The sequence below is a fragment of the Syngnathoides biaculeatus genome, chromosome 4, assembly GCF_019802595.1.
Source record: "Syngnathoides biaculeatus isolate LvHL_M chromosome 4, ASM1980259v1, whole genome shotgun sequence".
Taxonomy (NCBI): domain Eukaryota; kingdom Metazoa; phylum Chordata; class Actinopteri; order Syngnathiformes; family Syngnathidae; genus Syngnathoides; species Syngnathoides biaculeatus.
Genome location: NC_084643.1, coordinates 8,291,246 through 8,305,735, shown reverse-complemented (window position 1 = coordinate 8,305,735; position 14,490 = coordinate 8,291,246). Strand labels below are relative to the sequence as shown.

Sequence of the window (14,490 nt, the reverse complement as noted above, 5' to 3'; positions counted from 1 at the left end):
AATTAATAAAAATTTTCAACAAGTACAACATGAATCACCCACATCACTCTTAATGTTCACATCGCTTTCTAAATGATCAGCCATTCGGGGAAATTGTCTGTTGCGAAAGCAATAAAAATAAAGTTCCGAGTTGAGAAGGGATTTACGGCGCAAACGTGGACGCAAGGCGGCTTCGGAGCAAACGTCAAGTCGAATAAGACCCGACCGAGCGATCTCGCAGACCGATTTTAAGGTCCACGGGCCGTCATTTGGCCACCCTTGGCGCTGTGACTATCAAGCAAAGTGATGCAGCATGTAACGGAAACTAATACGATCCGACCGGAATAGCGCTGATCTTTCACGCTTTGTTGTGTGCCGGCGCTGCGTTTGTGCCTGATGAACACTCATGGCCTCTGACAAATGGAGCGTCGTGGCGTCTATTTACAAAAAACACCAAGGAACACATACGTCGGGGGGGCAAACATTAGCAGCTGTCATTTTACTAAAAACAGCAATGTGTAATCAAATTACAATAAAGGAAAAACTACTCACATTTTGATGACTCCCGCCATCCAATGAAGAGTAGACAGGAAGGTGATTGTAGCCATATTCTTGAAATTGAATGCCGCTTATCCTCACGAGGGTCGCGGGGGGTGCTGGAGCCTATCCCAGCTGTCAACGGGCATGAGGCAAGGCACACACTGAACTGGTCGCCAGCCCATCGGAGGGCACATGGAGACAAACAGCCACACTCACAATCACACCTAGGGGCAATTTAGAGTGTCCAATGAATCTTGCACATTTTTGGGATGTGAGAGGAAACCGGAGTGCCCGGAGAAAACCCACGCAGGGACGGGGAGAACATGCAAACTCCACACAAAGGAGGGCCGGGATTGAACCCGGGTCCTCAGAACTGTGAGGCCAACACCTTACCAGCTGCTCCACCGTACTGCCTCAATGCAATATGTACAGTATAATGTAAATTAACATTTTGTCAAGTAGAAATGTACACAACTGGTATACACTATATCCTGTGTTTTATTATTATTTTTTTTTAGTAATCTGTACTTCAGAACAGTATTGTACTTTTTAATTGTACTCCGTATTGGAAATAATACTATTCCATAATTTGTCCCCCCCCCCCAAAAAAAAAGCTTACATGGAGGGGTAAAGTCAACTGCAGTTTAGATCTTGTAAGTGGGTTGGGGGGGGGGGGACAAGGACAGCAGTGATACGGACGAGCACACTACATATTCAGAGAAGCAAAATATTCATCCATCTGCAACCTTATTTAAAATTGCTTTTCCTTCTTTCAGCTTCGAGATGGATTTGTGGTGAATGCGTTGTACTGTATTTTGGGCCAGTTTCTGAAATTCAAATATTTTGTCTGATCTGAAACACAAACACTGTAGTCTCTTTTCAGTTGTTATGAAAACATGTTGTCTTTTAAAAAATACAAGTCCATCTTAGAGTAATTTACTTGTGAGTTAAACACAGGACTTTGTTTTGTTTTTTTGTCCAAAAGTATTTGTACTCGTAGCCAAGTACAGAGTCTGAATACTTTTGCAAACTCATAATGCAAAAAACATTGCTACACAAAATGTGGTACCAGTAACACTAATTCTACGTGCACTGTCTCTTATCTCCTGGTATGCAAAATATTCCCTGCCTACATGCAGTTGTAGTCTACAGTGAATACTCGGTTCTCAAGCAATAACCTTTCGGTTATCGAAAGGAAATTTCGAGATTTTTTTGCTTCTATTTTCCAATGAAAATCGGTACTCGAACACCTCAACAAAACCCGGAAATAACATAACGCCCACGTCCCGACCACCTGACCCACGACGCGCGTTATTGTGTATAACGCAGCCTCCGTACGAAGATTTGATTCGCTTTTTGAACAAATCGGTTCTCGAACCGCCTTCTGGAACGGATTGTGATCGAGAACCAAGGTTGCATTTTCTTAGTACAATATATTTGTGGCTATACAGTGAATACTCAGTTCTCGAACAAATCCCTTTTCAAACGAAAATTTCGAGATTTTTTTTGCTTGTTTTCGAAAGAAAAATCGGTACTCGAACGCCTGAGGAAAAACCGTAAATAATGTAACACTGTACTCATTTTTTGCCATAATCGCTTTAAAACTTTATGCACAAGCATTTTTTTCCCCCAGGCATTGATCAACCATCAACCACAAATGCACAGCAATCGCGAACAAATATTTCCCATTTGCACGTATTAACGTAACGAATTGCAATTGACATGAGCGAGCACGCGGGAGAGAGCAGATGGATGGACTTCTTGAGCGACAGACGGGGCAAAACACACCTCGGGTGGGAAAAAAAAAAAACGAGACAGGTGAAATAAAAAAGGAAAAAAAGCTGTCAGACAATGCATAAAAATAGACAAGGTGAAAGAGGATGAGGAAAGTCAGCTGTGAACATTGCCTGGAGCGAAGTAAATCAAGTAGAAATTTAAACCGAGCAATAGGCAACGACATGAAGGCGTCATACCCGGTCAATAAGATGCTGAAATATTTACATCATCTTCGTTTCACGTTCAACGGATATTGACCACAATTTTCCATCGGTTATGGCGCAGCCAGTTTCTTAAAACGTCGTTGTAGTCGTGTCAAATTAGTCATATCGTTGCAGTTTTTCTCCATTTCATGTCGGTTTTTATCATTCCTCAGACAACTGCACCACGTGCAGGACAGTGCAGCCAATTGTCAAATTAAAGTGATTTATTTTATCAAAGCTGTGGCTTGATTAATATCCCATTATGTTGCTTGAACAGCTAAGTTAATGTTAGACAAATTCACTTCAATCAACATAATGGAATAATGTGATCACATTATTGGATTAGAGCGTTTTATTCGACCCACCACACCAATTTAAAAAAAAAAAAAAGAATAATCTTAAAAAAAACAGCAGAAATATAATAACCTCACTCCCACACCGCAGAATACATAACACAAAATGCGTTTTTATATGAAATACTTTATTTTAGAAAGACAATACAACCGTGTGGAGCTGTAACTACACTGAGACCTAAAAAAAAAATGACATCCTCATTAAAACAAAGCAAATGTTAGAGTAATCAAATCAGCTATAAATATCGCAACTCGGCATAAGGCCTTAAACCCATGAGGGCGCATTCTAAGGAAAAATCGGAAACAACTTGAATTCATATGCAGTGATTTTAAAAAAAAAATACAATGTGTTGAAAAAATGTGGTACGAATGGGAAAAAAAAGAGACGGAAAAACTGTTGTGAATTTGAGCCAAATGCGATACGGCGACATTCATGCTCGAAACACTCGCTGACGTACCAAAATGAGTCAGAAATGAGGTGCTGAAGTGGCAATTTTTTTGGTCAGGCGTAAAGAGGCTGGTAGCCGCTCCTCCGGCCGCCGCTTTTACAGGCCACCACGCACACGCTCAGCATCCCGAAGAACTGCAAAGAAAAGGGGAAACTCAAGTGCTCTTCGCGTTTCCCTATATTTGAGGAGAGTTCAGGTTACCGTAATTTCTCGAATATAACGCATCCTGAAGTATAACGCGCACCCCCCAAAGTTGACCGAAAAAAAAAAAAAAGGATCAGGGAAACCCTTCTACCGATGTACAATGCGCACCACCAATCTGCTACTACAACACGCTCATGCTACCACTAAAGGGCTAAAGCTAACGTCTCGCTAGCGCTAACGTAACAGGGCCTGTTAAAATAAAACTTACCGATAAGTATCACTGAGACATCCCAGTAACACAGCAGCAACATGCTAGCACAGCGCTAACGCTAACAGGGCCAGTAAAATTCACTTCCTCGGCACATACATTCCACCGGTCTCATTCTTACCTTTTCCGCTGGAGCGCCCCCTTGTGGCCGTTAAAAAAATTGCACAAATCATCGCATAAACCGCAGAGTTGAAAGCGTGTGAAAAAAGTCGCGGCTCGTAGGCCGGAAATTACGGTAAACTAAACCACCGTGGATGTCGGACAGTGCGAAATGAAGGTTACTCCCATCGTCTCAACAGTCCAAAAAAAAATTGGATTTAAGCATCGAATTGGAATCGGGGACTTGGACCTGCAGCGTAAATCCGGCACGCATCCGTTTCAATGCGTATGTCGACAGCGGTGTTCAATTTTCAGAGCGTCTGGACGCATCGTTCGTTACCTTGATGATGGCGAAGCCCAGAATGACCAGGATGGCGTATTTGAGCACGTCGTGGAGCAGGCCCTCCACCTTGCCTTCACAACCCTGAAACGCACACAACAGAGAACCACAGAGTACGTATGCCATGTTTCATTTCATAATTTGACTACAGTGGTGGACATCCAGCGTTATTAGTTCACCTCTAAGTTGAGCAGGTCTAACTGGTCCAACCTGCCGGTGCACTGCGTGCTGCCATTTTTACAGCAGGACTCTGGGACGGTGGTGTTGTGGCTCTGATACCAGGTCGTGTTGTACCAGCTGGTGTAGTTCCACACGCCACAGCACTGCAACTGCACCAAGAATAACAAAACTAAAATATGATTCACACTCCACTCGAGTCATCTAGGTCGGAAAAAACATGAACTGTTTGACGAAAGCCACGTCCAACGAAAAAGAAACCGATCAGAGGTTTTGCAAAATGGAGGTGCCGACCCGAGTCTGCAGGTAGTCCACAGCCTTGGTCTGCTCATCGTCATACTTCATGAAGACGTCATTCATGGAGTGCTCCAGACCTCCGTCTATCTGCGCGCACAAGTGAAACATAAACGTTTGAAAAATTTAAAAAAAAAATGGATTTTGTAGTGGCCCATAAGAACTAGCAGATGTCCCCGTAGTAAAATAATAATACTCTATAAATGAATCTATAGGTTTTCATGTTAGCACTATAAATTGACTTTTGAAATGCTAAACTGCAAGGCATGATGTCAAATCTTTATCGCTCTGCGACTCGTGTCGCTACCTTGGATGAATGCTTCATTGATCCTGCGACGACAATTAAAGGGCCGCTGTCATGAAATGCATGATTTTTAGTATGTTATTAATGAAAAAACGGCAGCCGACATGGACCCATGCAGTTTTTTTCCCCCCACCACAAAACACGATTTTGACATGTACAGCTTTTTGTAACTCCCGCCATGAAAATCCTCTCGAGGGATTTGTTTTCGGGAAAAAGCAGGAAGTGACGTACATGGCGGGACCGCCCTCAAGTGGACTCGTTTGTTTCTATTAGTTTTACCTCCGGGAAGGTAGCTCGTTTTTCCTTCGTGTTAGCCAAAATGCCGGCTCGTTGAATTGCTGGACATTGCTTGAACACTCGGGAGGACGGATTTACCCTTCATAAATTTGCAAGAGACCCGGTTCGTCGTGAAAAATGGATTTCACGGGTGCAAAGGACGAGAGTTCGTGGGTTTCAAAATTACAGGTAGATGTGTACAGCTACTAAAAAAAAAAATAATTGTTTGGGGCGGACCACGTAATCCGTCTCTCATAACGTAACAAAAGATACGCGTCCGTATGACAGGCGTACTAAATGTGTCGATGTGCGCGACGGACGGCGCCGGGCCGCGATGGCTCATCTCCGCCGCGTAAGTGGATTGGACAGGGAGGCGGTTTGGCCGTGATCTCATCTAAATATGGCTCGAAACAATAGGGTAATATTGCCCCGGTAACTTCACTCGGTTGTGATTTTCTCTTCTTCGAAAAGAGCTCCTGTGCCAGAAGGTTGTGTGTTCGTCTCCCATAGTCGGGTCCGCCGCGTGTTTCCAATGGCGAATGTCCGGGGTGACGTCACGGACAGGGCATGCAGCCGACATGGCGACCACTTGGATGTCGTCGAATGATACTTCCGCAACTTTGCGCATGGATGACGCGCTCTCCGCCCATTTATTTTCTCGCATAGACATTGAAGTGAATGTTATGTGTTTTTCATCACAAGATCTATTGCAGAATGTTTATAGCGATAGCGTACCAAATGTTTGAAATGACTCACTTTGCCTTGGTAGATGAAACCCAGCACCAAAACTGCCACCTCAGCTACAAACATCACCATGATGATCAGAAAGAACTACACGAAACAAGACAAACAACATTTGAGATCAGAATTATAGCGAAGTGTTGCCGACGCACATTCGGACGGAGTTGGGCACTCACAAAGCTCAGCCCCACTTTGGACTCTCGCATGGTGGCGCAGCATCCCAGCAGGCCAAAGATGAACATGACCACGCTGATGCCGATGATGACCACGGCCGGGATGAGCATATACTTGTCCTCGATGAAGTTCTCGAAGTTGCCATAGCTGCGAAACAATTGAGCGCCAACGTAAGCCAGGCCAGCACCTGCACCCTGGAAACAGACACATTTAGGAATTAACTACATTTTGGTACTCAGTCCTGAGACCCCCTCTTGGAAGAAGTCACCTTATCAAGGTGGAGGGCTATGTGTGTCCCAAACATCGAAGGATCTAAGTTATCTGGCGCTTCACGCATAAACACCACGTTCGCACTCGGTCAGTTCACCGGTACGGACTTGCGGTTGGCCTCGCGTCTTCGACACTTGGGTGAAAAGAGGGGGGCAGCGGTCAACTGATCACCACCTGGTACTCAAGTGGACTCACACGGTGGGGAAAGATGGCAATTCGACCTGGCAGGCCCAACCATATTTTTAGGGTCTCTTGGGAACGTCTGGCAGAATCCCTTGTAAGAAGGATTTCAACTCCCACTTCTGGACGGAATTTTGCTCAGGTTTCGGGAGAGGTGGGGGAATTTTGAGTCTGAGTGGACAGAGTTCCGCGCCACCATCGCTGAAGTCGGTTTAGTGGCATTAGTATTGCATCCCCGTTTTTTGATGAAGTGGTTCTGTTGGCTTCATAAAGCAGTTCTCAAATTCTCACTAGCCAGAGCTCGGCGAACGGCGTCCGCCGGAGCTCGCTTGTCATACTCTGCGTCATTCCCGTCCGAAGAACCATCCTCGGCTGCCGGCCCGGAGCTCCGGGGGGGCCTTGTCCCGTGCGTAGGCCTTCGAGTAGTCAGACTCCGGCGTCATTCCGCCCGAAGAACCATCTGAATATTGCTAGCAAATATGGTTTTGATTTCTGTGGATCTATTTGCTGAAAAATTCAGTTATCTTGCGGTCGCTCTTAAGATGCTACAAGATTCCGCCAACGCCCTGGCTCATGGGACAAAAATTCAAGTGATACATCTCAACTGCTGAGCTAACATCTTTTTATGTCAGGGAGGAGCTAAGTTTAGCTCAGGTCGGGAGCAGAAGTTAGAGCTTTTTTTTTTTTTTTTTTTTTGTCCAAAATAAAATAGTCTGTAAGGCATTTATTTTTAGGAAAAATGTTGTGAAAAGAGGCGGCACGGTGAATGAGCTGGAAAGCGTCGGCCTCACGGTTGTGAGGCCCAGGGCTCAATCCCGGACCTGCCTGTGTGGAGTTTGCATGTTCTCCCCGAAGCTCGGCTAACGGCCTCCGCTGGACGCTAAGGCTCAGCTCGCCGCCGGAGCTCGCTCGCCACCAGAGCTCGCTCGTCAGACTCCGCGTCATTCCCGTCTGAAGAACCATCCGCGGCTGCCGGCCCAGACCTCCTCGGGCCTTTGTTTATGCACTCCGAGTCATTGATCCCAATGAACCATCCGAATATCCAACAGTATTTCCAGCCACAGGTTCAAATCTGTCTGGAAGTATTCCTCAGTCTTCCCGATCAACCGGTACTGCTATTTCTTCATCAGATGAGGATAAATCCGAGAAATCGGCGCTGGGCGCAATGTAATCGAGCCTTTGGTCCGGCACCTTACACGTCACATCCGAGCATGTAAGTCATGTGACTTGCAAAAATGGCAGCACCCCTGAAAATTCACAATTGTCGATGAAAATCTTTTCAAAACACTATTAAATGAGAGGATTTAACATCACATTGTCAAGATAGAGTACATATTACATGACCTATGGGATACATTGTTCATGCAAAGCACTGGATTACCCCTTTAATAAATTAATTTCACAATGAGAAGCAGAACTCGGTTCCTCACGAAACATCATTATTTGTACAAACATTTTTAAAAAGTTAATCTGAGGCAACTTTTAACAGCAGCGTTATCAAGCGTGTCCGTCAACTCGTGCACAACAAGTTGGCGACGAACCAGCCGTTCAGAGCGCCACAAAGAGGTTTGCTCTTGATACCATCACCCGTGGTCTCACGTGAGCTCATCTAGCGAGGAGCCCTTTAAGAGCATATCATCGTGACCCGTTTTTTTTTCATCTTTTTTTTTTTTTGCAAACATGTGACTGACTTCTCCAAAAAAAAAAATGACTGTCACATCGTGATAGTGTTCAGAGTATCCCTTAATCCATGAGAAAGACACCGCCGTGATTGTGAAGTCATTATCAGCACGTCACAATTCCCATTTCACCTTTGACCTGCTTTTTATCAGTGGTGGGGGGGGGTAAAAAAAAAAAAAAAAAAAGACATACGTCACTTTCATGTGTTCCAAGAGTGTATTCGTAGGTGCAGGCGATCACCTGTCTTTCCGCTGGGCCGCATGACTCACGTCTCGTAATCACTCCGCGGTCACGGGACGGCCGTGGGCTCGCTCGCTCCCCCCCCAGGCTCGCCCCGTAATCTCCCCAAAGTCTAATGCCGTGGAACGAGGCAGCAAAGAAGCTTTTTTTTGTGTGTGTGTGTGGGGGGGGGGGGGGGGGGTTAGGAGTCACCGACTTGCTGGAATGTGGTGAAAGCGCAACGATTCGACGTGGAAGCGGGAGGCAAGTGGAGTGATTTTGGTGGGTTGCAACTTACTGCAGGGCACGGACTCAGAGGCGAGTTGTGCAACTTTCAATGAGATTTATTTATTTAAAATCAAGCATAATAACTACTTGAAATAACTTCTGCTTGGATCCATTCCCAGTTTTAGCATTGGGAGAAACACAAACCACTATTTTAATCAGGCACTGTCATTATTAGTCAAGTCGAAACTTTTTCTTTCTGAACTAGTGTGACATGATGCTTATGTCCAAATAAATTTAAAATTATTTAGTTCAATGGAATTATTAACAAAATGTCAGTCAACTATGAAGAACATTTCTTGATGAATTTATAAATAAAAAAATATATCTAAGTGATGGGAGCGTGTCAGAATAGTCTTATTTATTTTTATTTTGGTGACAATCTGAAGATCTTGGTCTTTTTTACTTGACAAGCAAATAATCAATTCTTTTTTAGGATGTTTTTACAAGATTCGAGACTCTGAATTTGCTAAATTCCAGTTATTTAATTATAAGTACATTTAAAAAATGTATATATTTTAAGAAATTGGGTCATCTCTAGACATTCTTAACTCCTGTTTTTATTCTACTTTGATGGGATGTGATATTCTGAATCTTTATTGAGTTTACACTATTCTTTAATTAATATTGCTTTTTTTATTTTAAAGGGATCATGGGAGAATCTGAATCTTCTCCATACCTGCTTTTCGATTAGTGAGTGGTCAATTATTAAATGTATTTTTTAATACTGTAACATACGGGAAAATGCGATTGTTGAAAACGTTGTTATTCTACGGTGAATTAATTGGATTTTTTTTTTATAATGGAATGGGAGAATTTCTGAATGCTATAAAATTCATGTTCATCAAAATACGATCTTAATTAAATAGGTCTCTTTATGTTCTGAAAAATAATAACAACAAACTAGGCCAAGTCAACACAGCGATGTCAGATGAAGCCACGACTGTTTTCCTTGGTTGCAATCTGGCCGCACTTCTGAAATGGAGCTCAAGTCAATGTTTAGCCAGTGCAAAACCAACGCGAGTCAAAACGACAGTAAAAGTGGGTGAAAAGGCGACATGACGACGGAAACGACGCCATGTGAACTCAACAGAAAAATGGAGTGAAAACACGTCAATACTTTTTAATAATATTCCGACGACGCCATTTCCTAAAAAATATATAATCAAGATTAAGAAATGTTTACTTCCTTAATGCGAGCCCCAAACATGGCGATAAGAATCGCTTAACGTTCAACTCAGCCACAAGGGGTTGTGATTTTGAGTAACTTCACAGCTGTTTTGTATAAATAAACACCATTTGATAACGTAAAGGATATGACTCTAAAAATATATATTATATTAAAAAAAATAATCCTTACCCAGAAAACCAAGCTGAGGAAGAGGAGGACCGTCTTGGAGGTGATGATGCCGCAGTCCATGTCGTCGAAGCGGCGCTGAGGAGACTCAAGAGGTGGGTGAAGTCGGCCGGGCGTCAGGTCTCGGCGTCGCCCCTCTTTTACTATCGTTTCCTTTTTTTTTTTTGTGACCCTCCTCAGTCCGGTCACGAGGGAGCCGAGGCTAGTGACGTCACATTTCCCGGAACTGGAGGACCGGGGAAGGCGGGGCAACTCCGCAGTCGATGCTCCGACGCCTCACTGATCTAGAACAGTCATTTCCAACCTTGATCGAGTCAAGGCACATATTTTACAATTGAAAAAAAAAAAAAAAAAAATCACGGGACACCAACGAAAGTTAAATGTCACCAAAAAATTGATAGATTAATTACTATATGTACTTCCTGCCATCCAATAGAGGAGGATTTTTTTTTTGTTCTGTTTGTCATCGTGCCTCGCTGGCACTGGCCTGAATAAAGATATACATCATTTCTTGGAAATGTTTTTTTTTTTTTTTTTTTTAGCAATTACATAAAATTGGATAACTTCCCACGGCACGCTTATGTTTGGGAATCACTGATGTAGAAAAAAAGATAGGGGAGCGCATACACATCGAGCGGGATGTCGATTGGTTGAAGCCTGTCGGTCGCCATCTTGGTACTCCCCAAAACGTGTGGAGGGCATGGTTATGGGTGTTTTTCATCTAATTTTGGCATGTCGAATTAAAACTGGTCGTGCGAGCTTGACATTTTTTCCAGTTCTGGTAACTTTTAATTCGACTTGGTAAGACAATAAAGGCTAAATGCAAAGGAAAGACATATAACACAGTGACTACCAAGAAATTACCTCGGGCCCGATTTCCGTGACGCTGTGACTCACTATCATCATAACATTACATTTTAAGTCAATCAGTTAGCTATATTTTTGGAAGTAAGGATTCCCAATGGGCAAATACATGCTCGACGCATCGTTCATTTGTTGTCTCTGCGACGTCCCACCTCAGACGGAAAATTTAATTTTTTTTTCCTCGCATCTGAAAATCGAATTCAATTTGCAGAGTTAGGGATGATGAAATTCATCAAAAATTTCACGGAAAATGTCTTCTTGCTTATCCACTGATGAAGTTTGGGAAAATATTGACGTCGCTTTTTCACGAAAAACGGTCAGCCTGTTAAGGTGAAGCAGAGAGTGAACAATAACAACCATAAACAAAACTTTGTTCAAGTGAATTAAGCTCATCAGAAAATAAAAAAAAAAACTTTACCAGCAAACTTTAACAGTGTCAAAGTAAATCTTTCTAACTTGCCTGCAGAATGTTTTCTCACAGCCACAAAACTGGCGATTAACGCAAATAATTGCTGTCGCTGCACAGGACGGTATGGTTATTTTGGGAGTATCAAGATGGCGGATGGAAACTTCAGTTTTGGTGGCCAATGAACCAGTCTTTCTTTTTTTTTCTTTTTTTAGATCAGTGGCTCTGACGCCTCCGATAGAGGAAATTATGTTTTTTTTAAGGCGCTTTTGGAATCACACTTAGTCACTCTTGTGTAATGGTGCATTCGCATGACTCCCATGCAGGCCACACGGGTTCAATAGCATCTCACTGCATTTTAGAGGTGGGAAATGTAAAGCGACGCAAATTTACAATCTATAACGCATCTTATGCACAGGTAACTCAAAGTGCTTTACATGTCACTTTAAATCTACTCACACTTGGTACTTAGTAAGATACATAAACACGTGAAAATAAAAATGAAGATGTTTGGTAAAAAGTTGTGCAGATTCAACTTGAGTAAAAATGCAAAAATGAAGAAAAAAAGACATCTAGCCTTTGTTTGCGAACAAATAGACAAGATGGCAGCCGTGGGAATTTAAAAAGGAAAAGTAGTAGCAACATTTCTGCTCGGCAGTTATGCTTATCGCATCTTATTTAATAGTACTTTCCATCCGTCCATTTTCTGAGCCGCTTATCCTCACGAGAGTCGTGGGAGTGCCGGAGCCAATCCCGGCTGTCATCAGGCAGGTGGCGGCGTACACCCTGAACTGGTTGCAGTGGTACCGTGTAGTGACTGTATGCGTTCTTCCTCTGTTGGAACCTGTGAAGCTAATTTGCATAATGTCGCCCCACCGCTTGCCACCGACCTCACGGAGAGCCGCCGCTTCCAAGACGTCAGATATGTGTCCATGTCGAAGCTCAGAGGTAGGCAGAACTGCAGTGTTGGCGCAAAAATTGCTTTCACCAACGACAGCGGCTATGTATATTTCCATAAAAATGAATTGCGCTCACATAATCAGCGGAGACAGCAACACCGCCCCCTAGCGGACGGAGGTCGTGCCCTCCCACGATTGCTGTGTGAATATTTTGAAAACTGCCTCACGTTTATCTCCCCCCAAAAAATAATTGTGGGTACCGATTGATCCACATCCACACTTTCAAAAATTCACAAGCAGAGTTGAATATTTACAAGTCATGACAGCGCCACGGTGGAGCCGCTGGAAAGCGTTGGCCTCACAGTTCTGAGGGCCCGGGTTCAATCCCGGCCCTCCTTTGTGTGGAGTTTGCATGTTCTCCCCGTGTCTGCGTGGGTTTTCTCCGGGCATTCTGGTTTCCTCCCACATCCCAAAAACATGCACCATTAATTGGACACTCTAAATTGCCCCTTAGGTGTGATTGTGAGTGTGGCTGTTTGCCTCAATCTGCCCTCCGATTGGCTGGCAACCATTTCAGGGTGGACCCTGCCTCCTGGCCATTGGTACTTGGGATAGGCTCCAGCCCTACTGCGAGCCTTGTGAGGATAAGCGGCTAAGAAAGTGGATGGATGAAGTCACGACAAAGGCGTGTGCAATTTATTTAAAACATATTAATGACAAATTGTCAATCACCGATATATCAGTGGATCTGGAAGCCTTCAAAATCGTGGATGTATTTGTGTAAATAATTTTGAGAAACGTGCAAACTCCGCTCATAGGAAGTCCTGGAAGGGCAAAAAAACTTCAGCAAAGAACCATTCACACTCACACCTTACCTCAGACTCTTCAATTTCCCTAAAAGGCATGTTGTTGGAATGTGGGGGGCACGCACCACGCACTGCAAGTCCGGAGGGGAGATCCAAACCCCAGCCCTCAGAACCGTGAGGCGGACGAGGTCATCGTGCAACCTGCAGCTGCAGTCCTTTTGAAAATAGTAACAATAATAATAATGAAAAATCGATCTCAGGGCAGATGCGCACCATATCAGCCTCATTCATCCAACGGGGGAACTCATAAAGTCTTTAAAACAGTCCACAGTTGGCTTTACTGAAGGCTCCGTGCCCGCTCTGCTTGAAAGCTAAATTCACGCCTTGCCTCAAAATTTGGGCGTCTTATTACCGCGGCCGCCGTTTGTAATAAGGCGCGCTTGGCTCGATGACGTCACCCCCTCCAAATTTTTGGAACTACGCGTCACGGGTTTGCGGCACTTTGTCTGAAAGTCTCTCATCCCTCTGAAGCGCGCACGTTACTAAGAGCCGAGAAGCGATAAATGTCTGGAGAAAATCATCGTCCGGCACAATCGGCACTTAAGCTCCGCAGTGCACCGACCACCAGGCCACCTGGAGGAACCGCAGAATATCGTTGCATACGGCTGCGGCCCACCGACAATGTCCCCTGCAGCCATGTCTCCGCGGAGGAGGTCCAGGAAGAGGGGGGGCGGCGCCCTGTCCAACCTCATCCTGAACGCCATCTCCTATAGCGGGCCCTCGGGCACCACCCTGGCGGGTCTCAGGAGAGTCCTGAAGGCCAACGGCTACGACGTGACGCGCAACCGAGGCAAGCTCCGAATGGCCGTCCGCAGGCTGGTGTCCAGGAACTACATCGTGCGCACGAGGGGGAGGCGGCTCCGGATCAACCCCTACGGCCCTCGCAGGCGCAGGGGCATCCGGAGGCTGAGGCGGCGGAGGAGGGGCCGGCGGAGGAGGCGCAGGAGGAGAGTCCGGAGGAGACGCTCCAGGAGAAGGCGCAGGAGGGCCACACCCCGCCGCCGGAGAAGGAGGAGAAGGAGGAGGCGCAGGAGGAGAAGGAGCTCTGTGAGGAGACGGAGGAGGAGGAGGTCCGTGCGGAGGAGGAGGAGGAGGAGGTCCCTCAGGAGGAGATCCCGGAGGAGGAGATCCCTCAGGAGGAGGAGGAGGTCTCGCAGGAGGAGGTCCCTCAGGAGGCGGAGGAGAGTGAGAAGGAGGAGGAGGAGGGCGCCCAGGAGGCGGAGGAGGAGAATCAGGCGGGTCCGCAGGCTGAGGAGGGTCCGAGTCAGGAGGATCCGACGCAGAAGGAGACCCCTGATGCGCAGGAGGAGGCGCAGGAGGAGGAGGAGACTGAGCAGACTCTATTAG

General features: G+C 45.2%; 2 protein-coding genes across 2 annotated transcripts; one reads left to right on the top strand and one right to left on the bottom strand.

The window, feature by feature from the left end:
* Positions 1-2,958: 2,958 nt before the first annotated feature.
* Positions 2,959-10,310, bottom strand: tspan36 (tetraspanin 36). Its single transcript, XM_061818220.1, has 7 exons — positions 10,112-10,310; positions 6,120-6,311; positions 5,959-6,033; positions 4,623-4,712; positions 4,331-4,480; positions 4,152-4,235; positions 2,959-3,434 (listed from the first exon to the last, which is right to left on the bottom strand). Exons 1-7 carry the CDS (start codon positions 10,169-10,171, stop codon positions 3,354-3,356), a joined length of 732 nt encoding a protein of 243 aa, XP_061674204.1. The 5' UTR covers positions 10,172-10,310; the 3' UTR covers positions 2,959-3,353.
* Positions 10,311-13,639: 3,329 nt separating this feature from the next.
* LOC133500038 (protamine-like protein) lies at positions 13,640-14,490 on the top strand. The gene has a single exon (XM_061818597.1). It carries the CDS (start codon positions 13,765-13,767, stop codon positions 14,488-14,490), a length of 726 nt encoding a protein of 241 aa, XP_061674581.1. The 5' UTR covers positions 13,640-13,764.

Bases quoted from the DNA above. Each gene is read 5' to 3' on its own strand.
- LOC133500038 (XM_061818597.1), top strand. From the start codon at position 13,765: ATGTCCCCTGCAGCCATGTCTCCGCGGAGGAGGTCCAGGAAGAGGGGG.
- tspan36 (XM_061818220.1), bottom strand. From the start codon at position 10,171: ATGGACTGCGGCATCATCACCTCCAAGACGGTCCTCCTCTTCCTCAGC. The intron at 6,312-10,111 runs GTAAGGATTATT...GTCTGTTTCCAG, and splicing joins TCCTCAGCTTGGTTTTCTGG to GGTGCAGGTGCTGGCCTGGC. The intron at 4,713-5,958 runs GTGAGTCATTTC...TTGTGCGCGCAG, and splicing joins GTTTCATCTACCAAGGCAAA to ATAGACGGAGGTCTGGAGCA.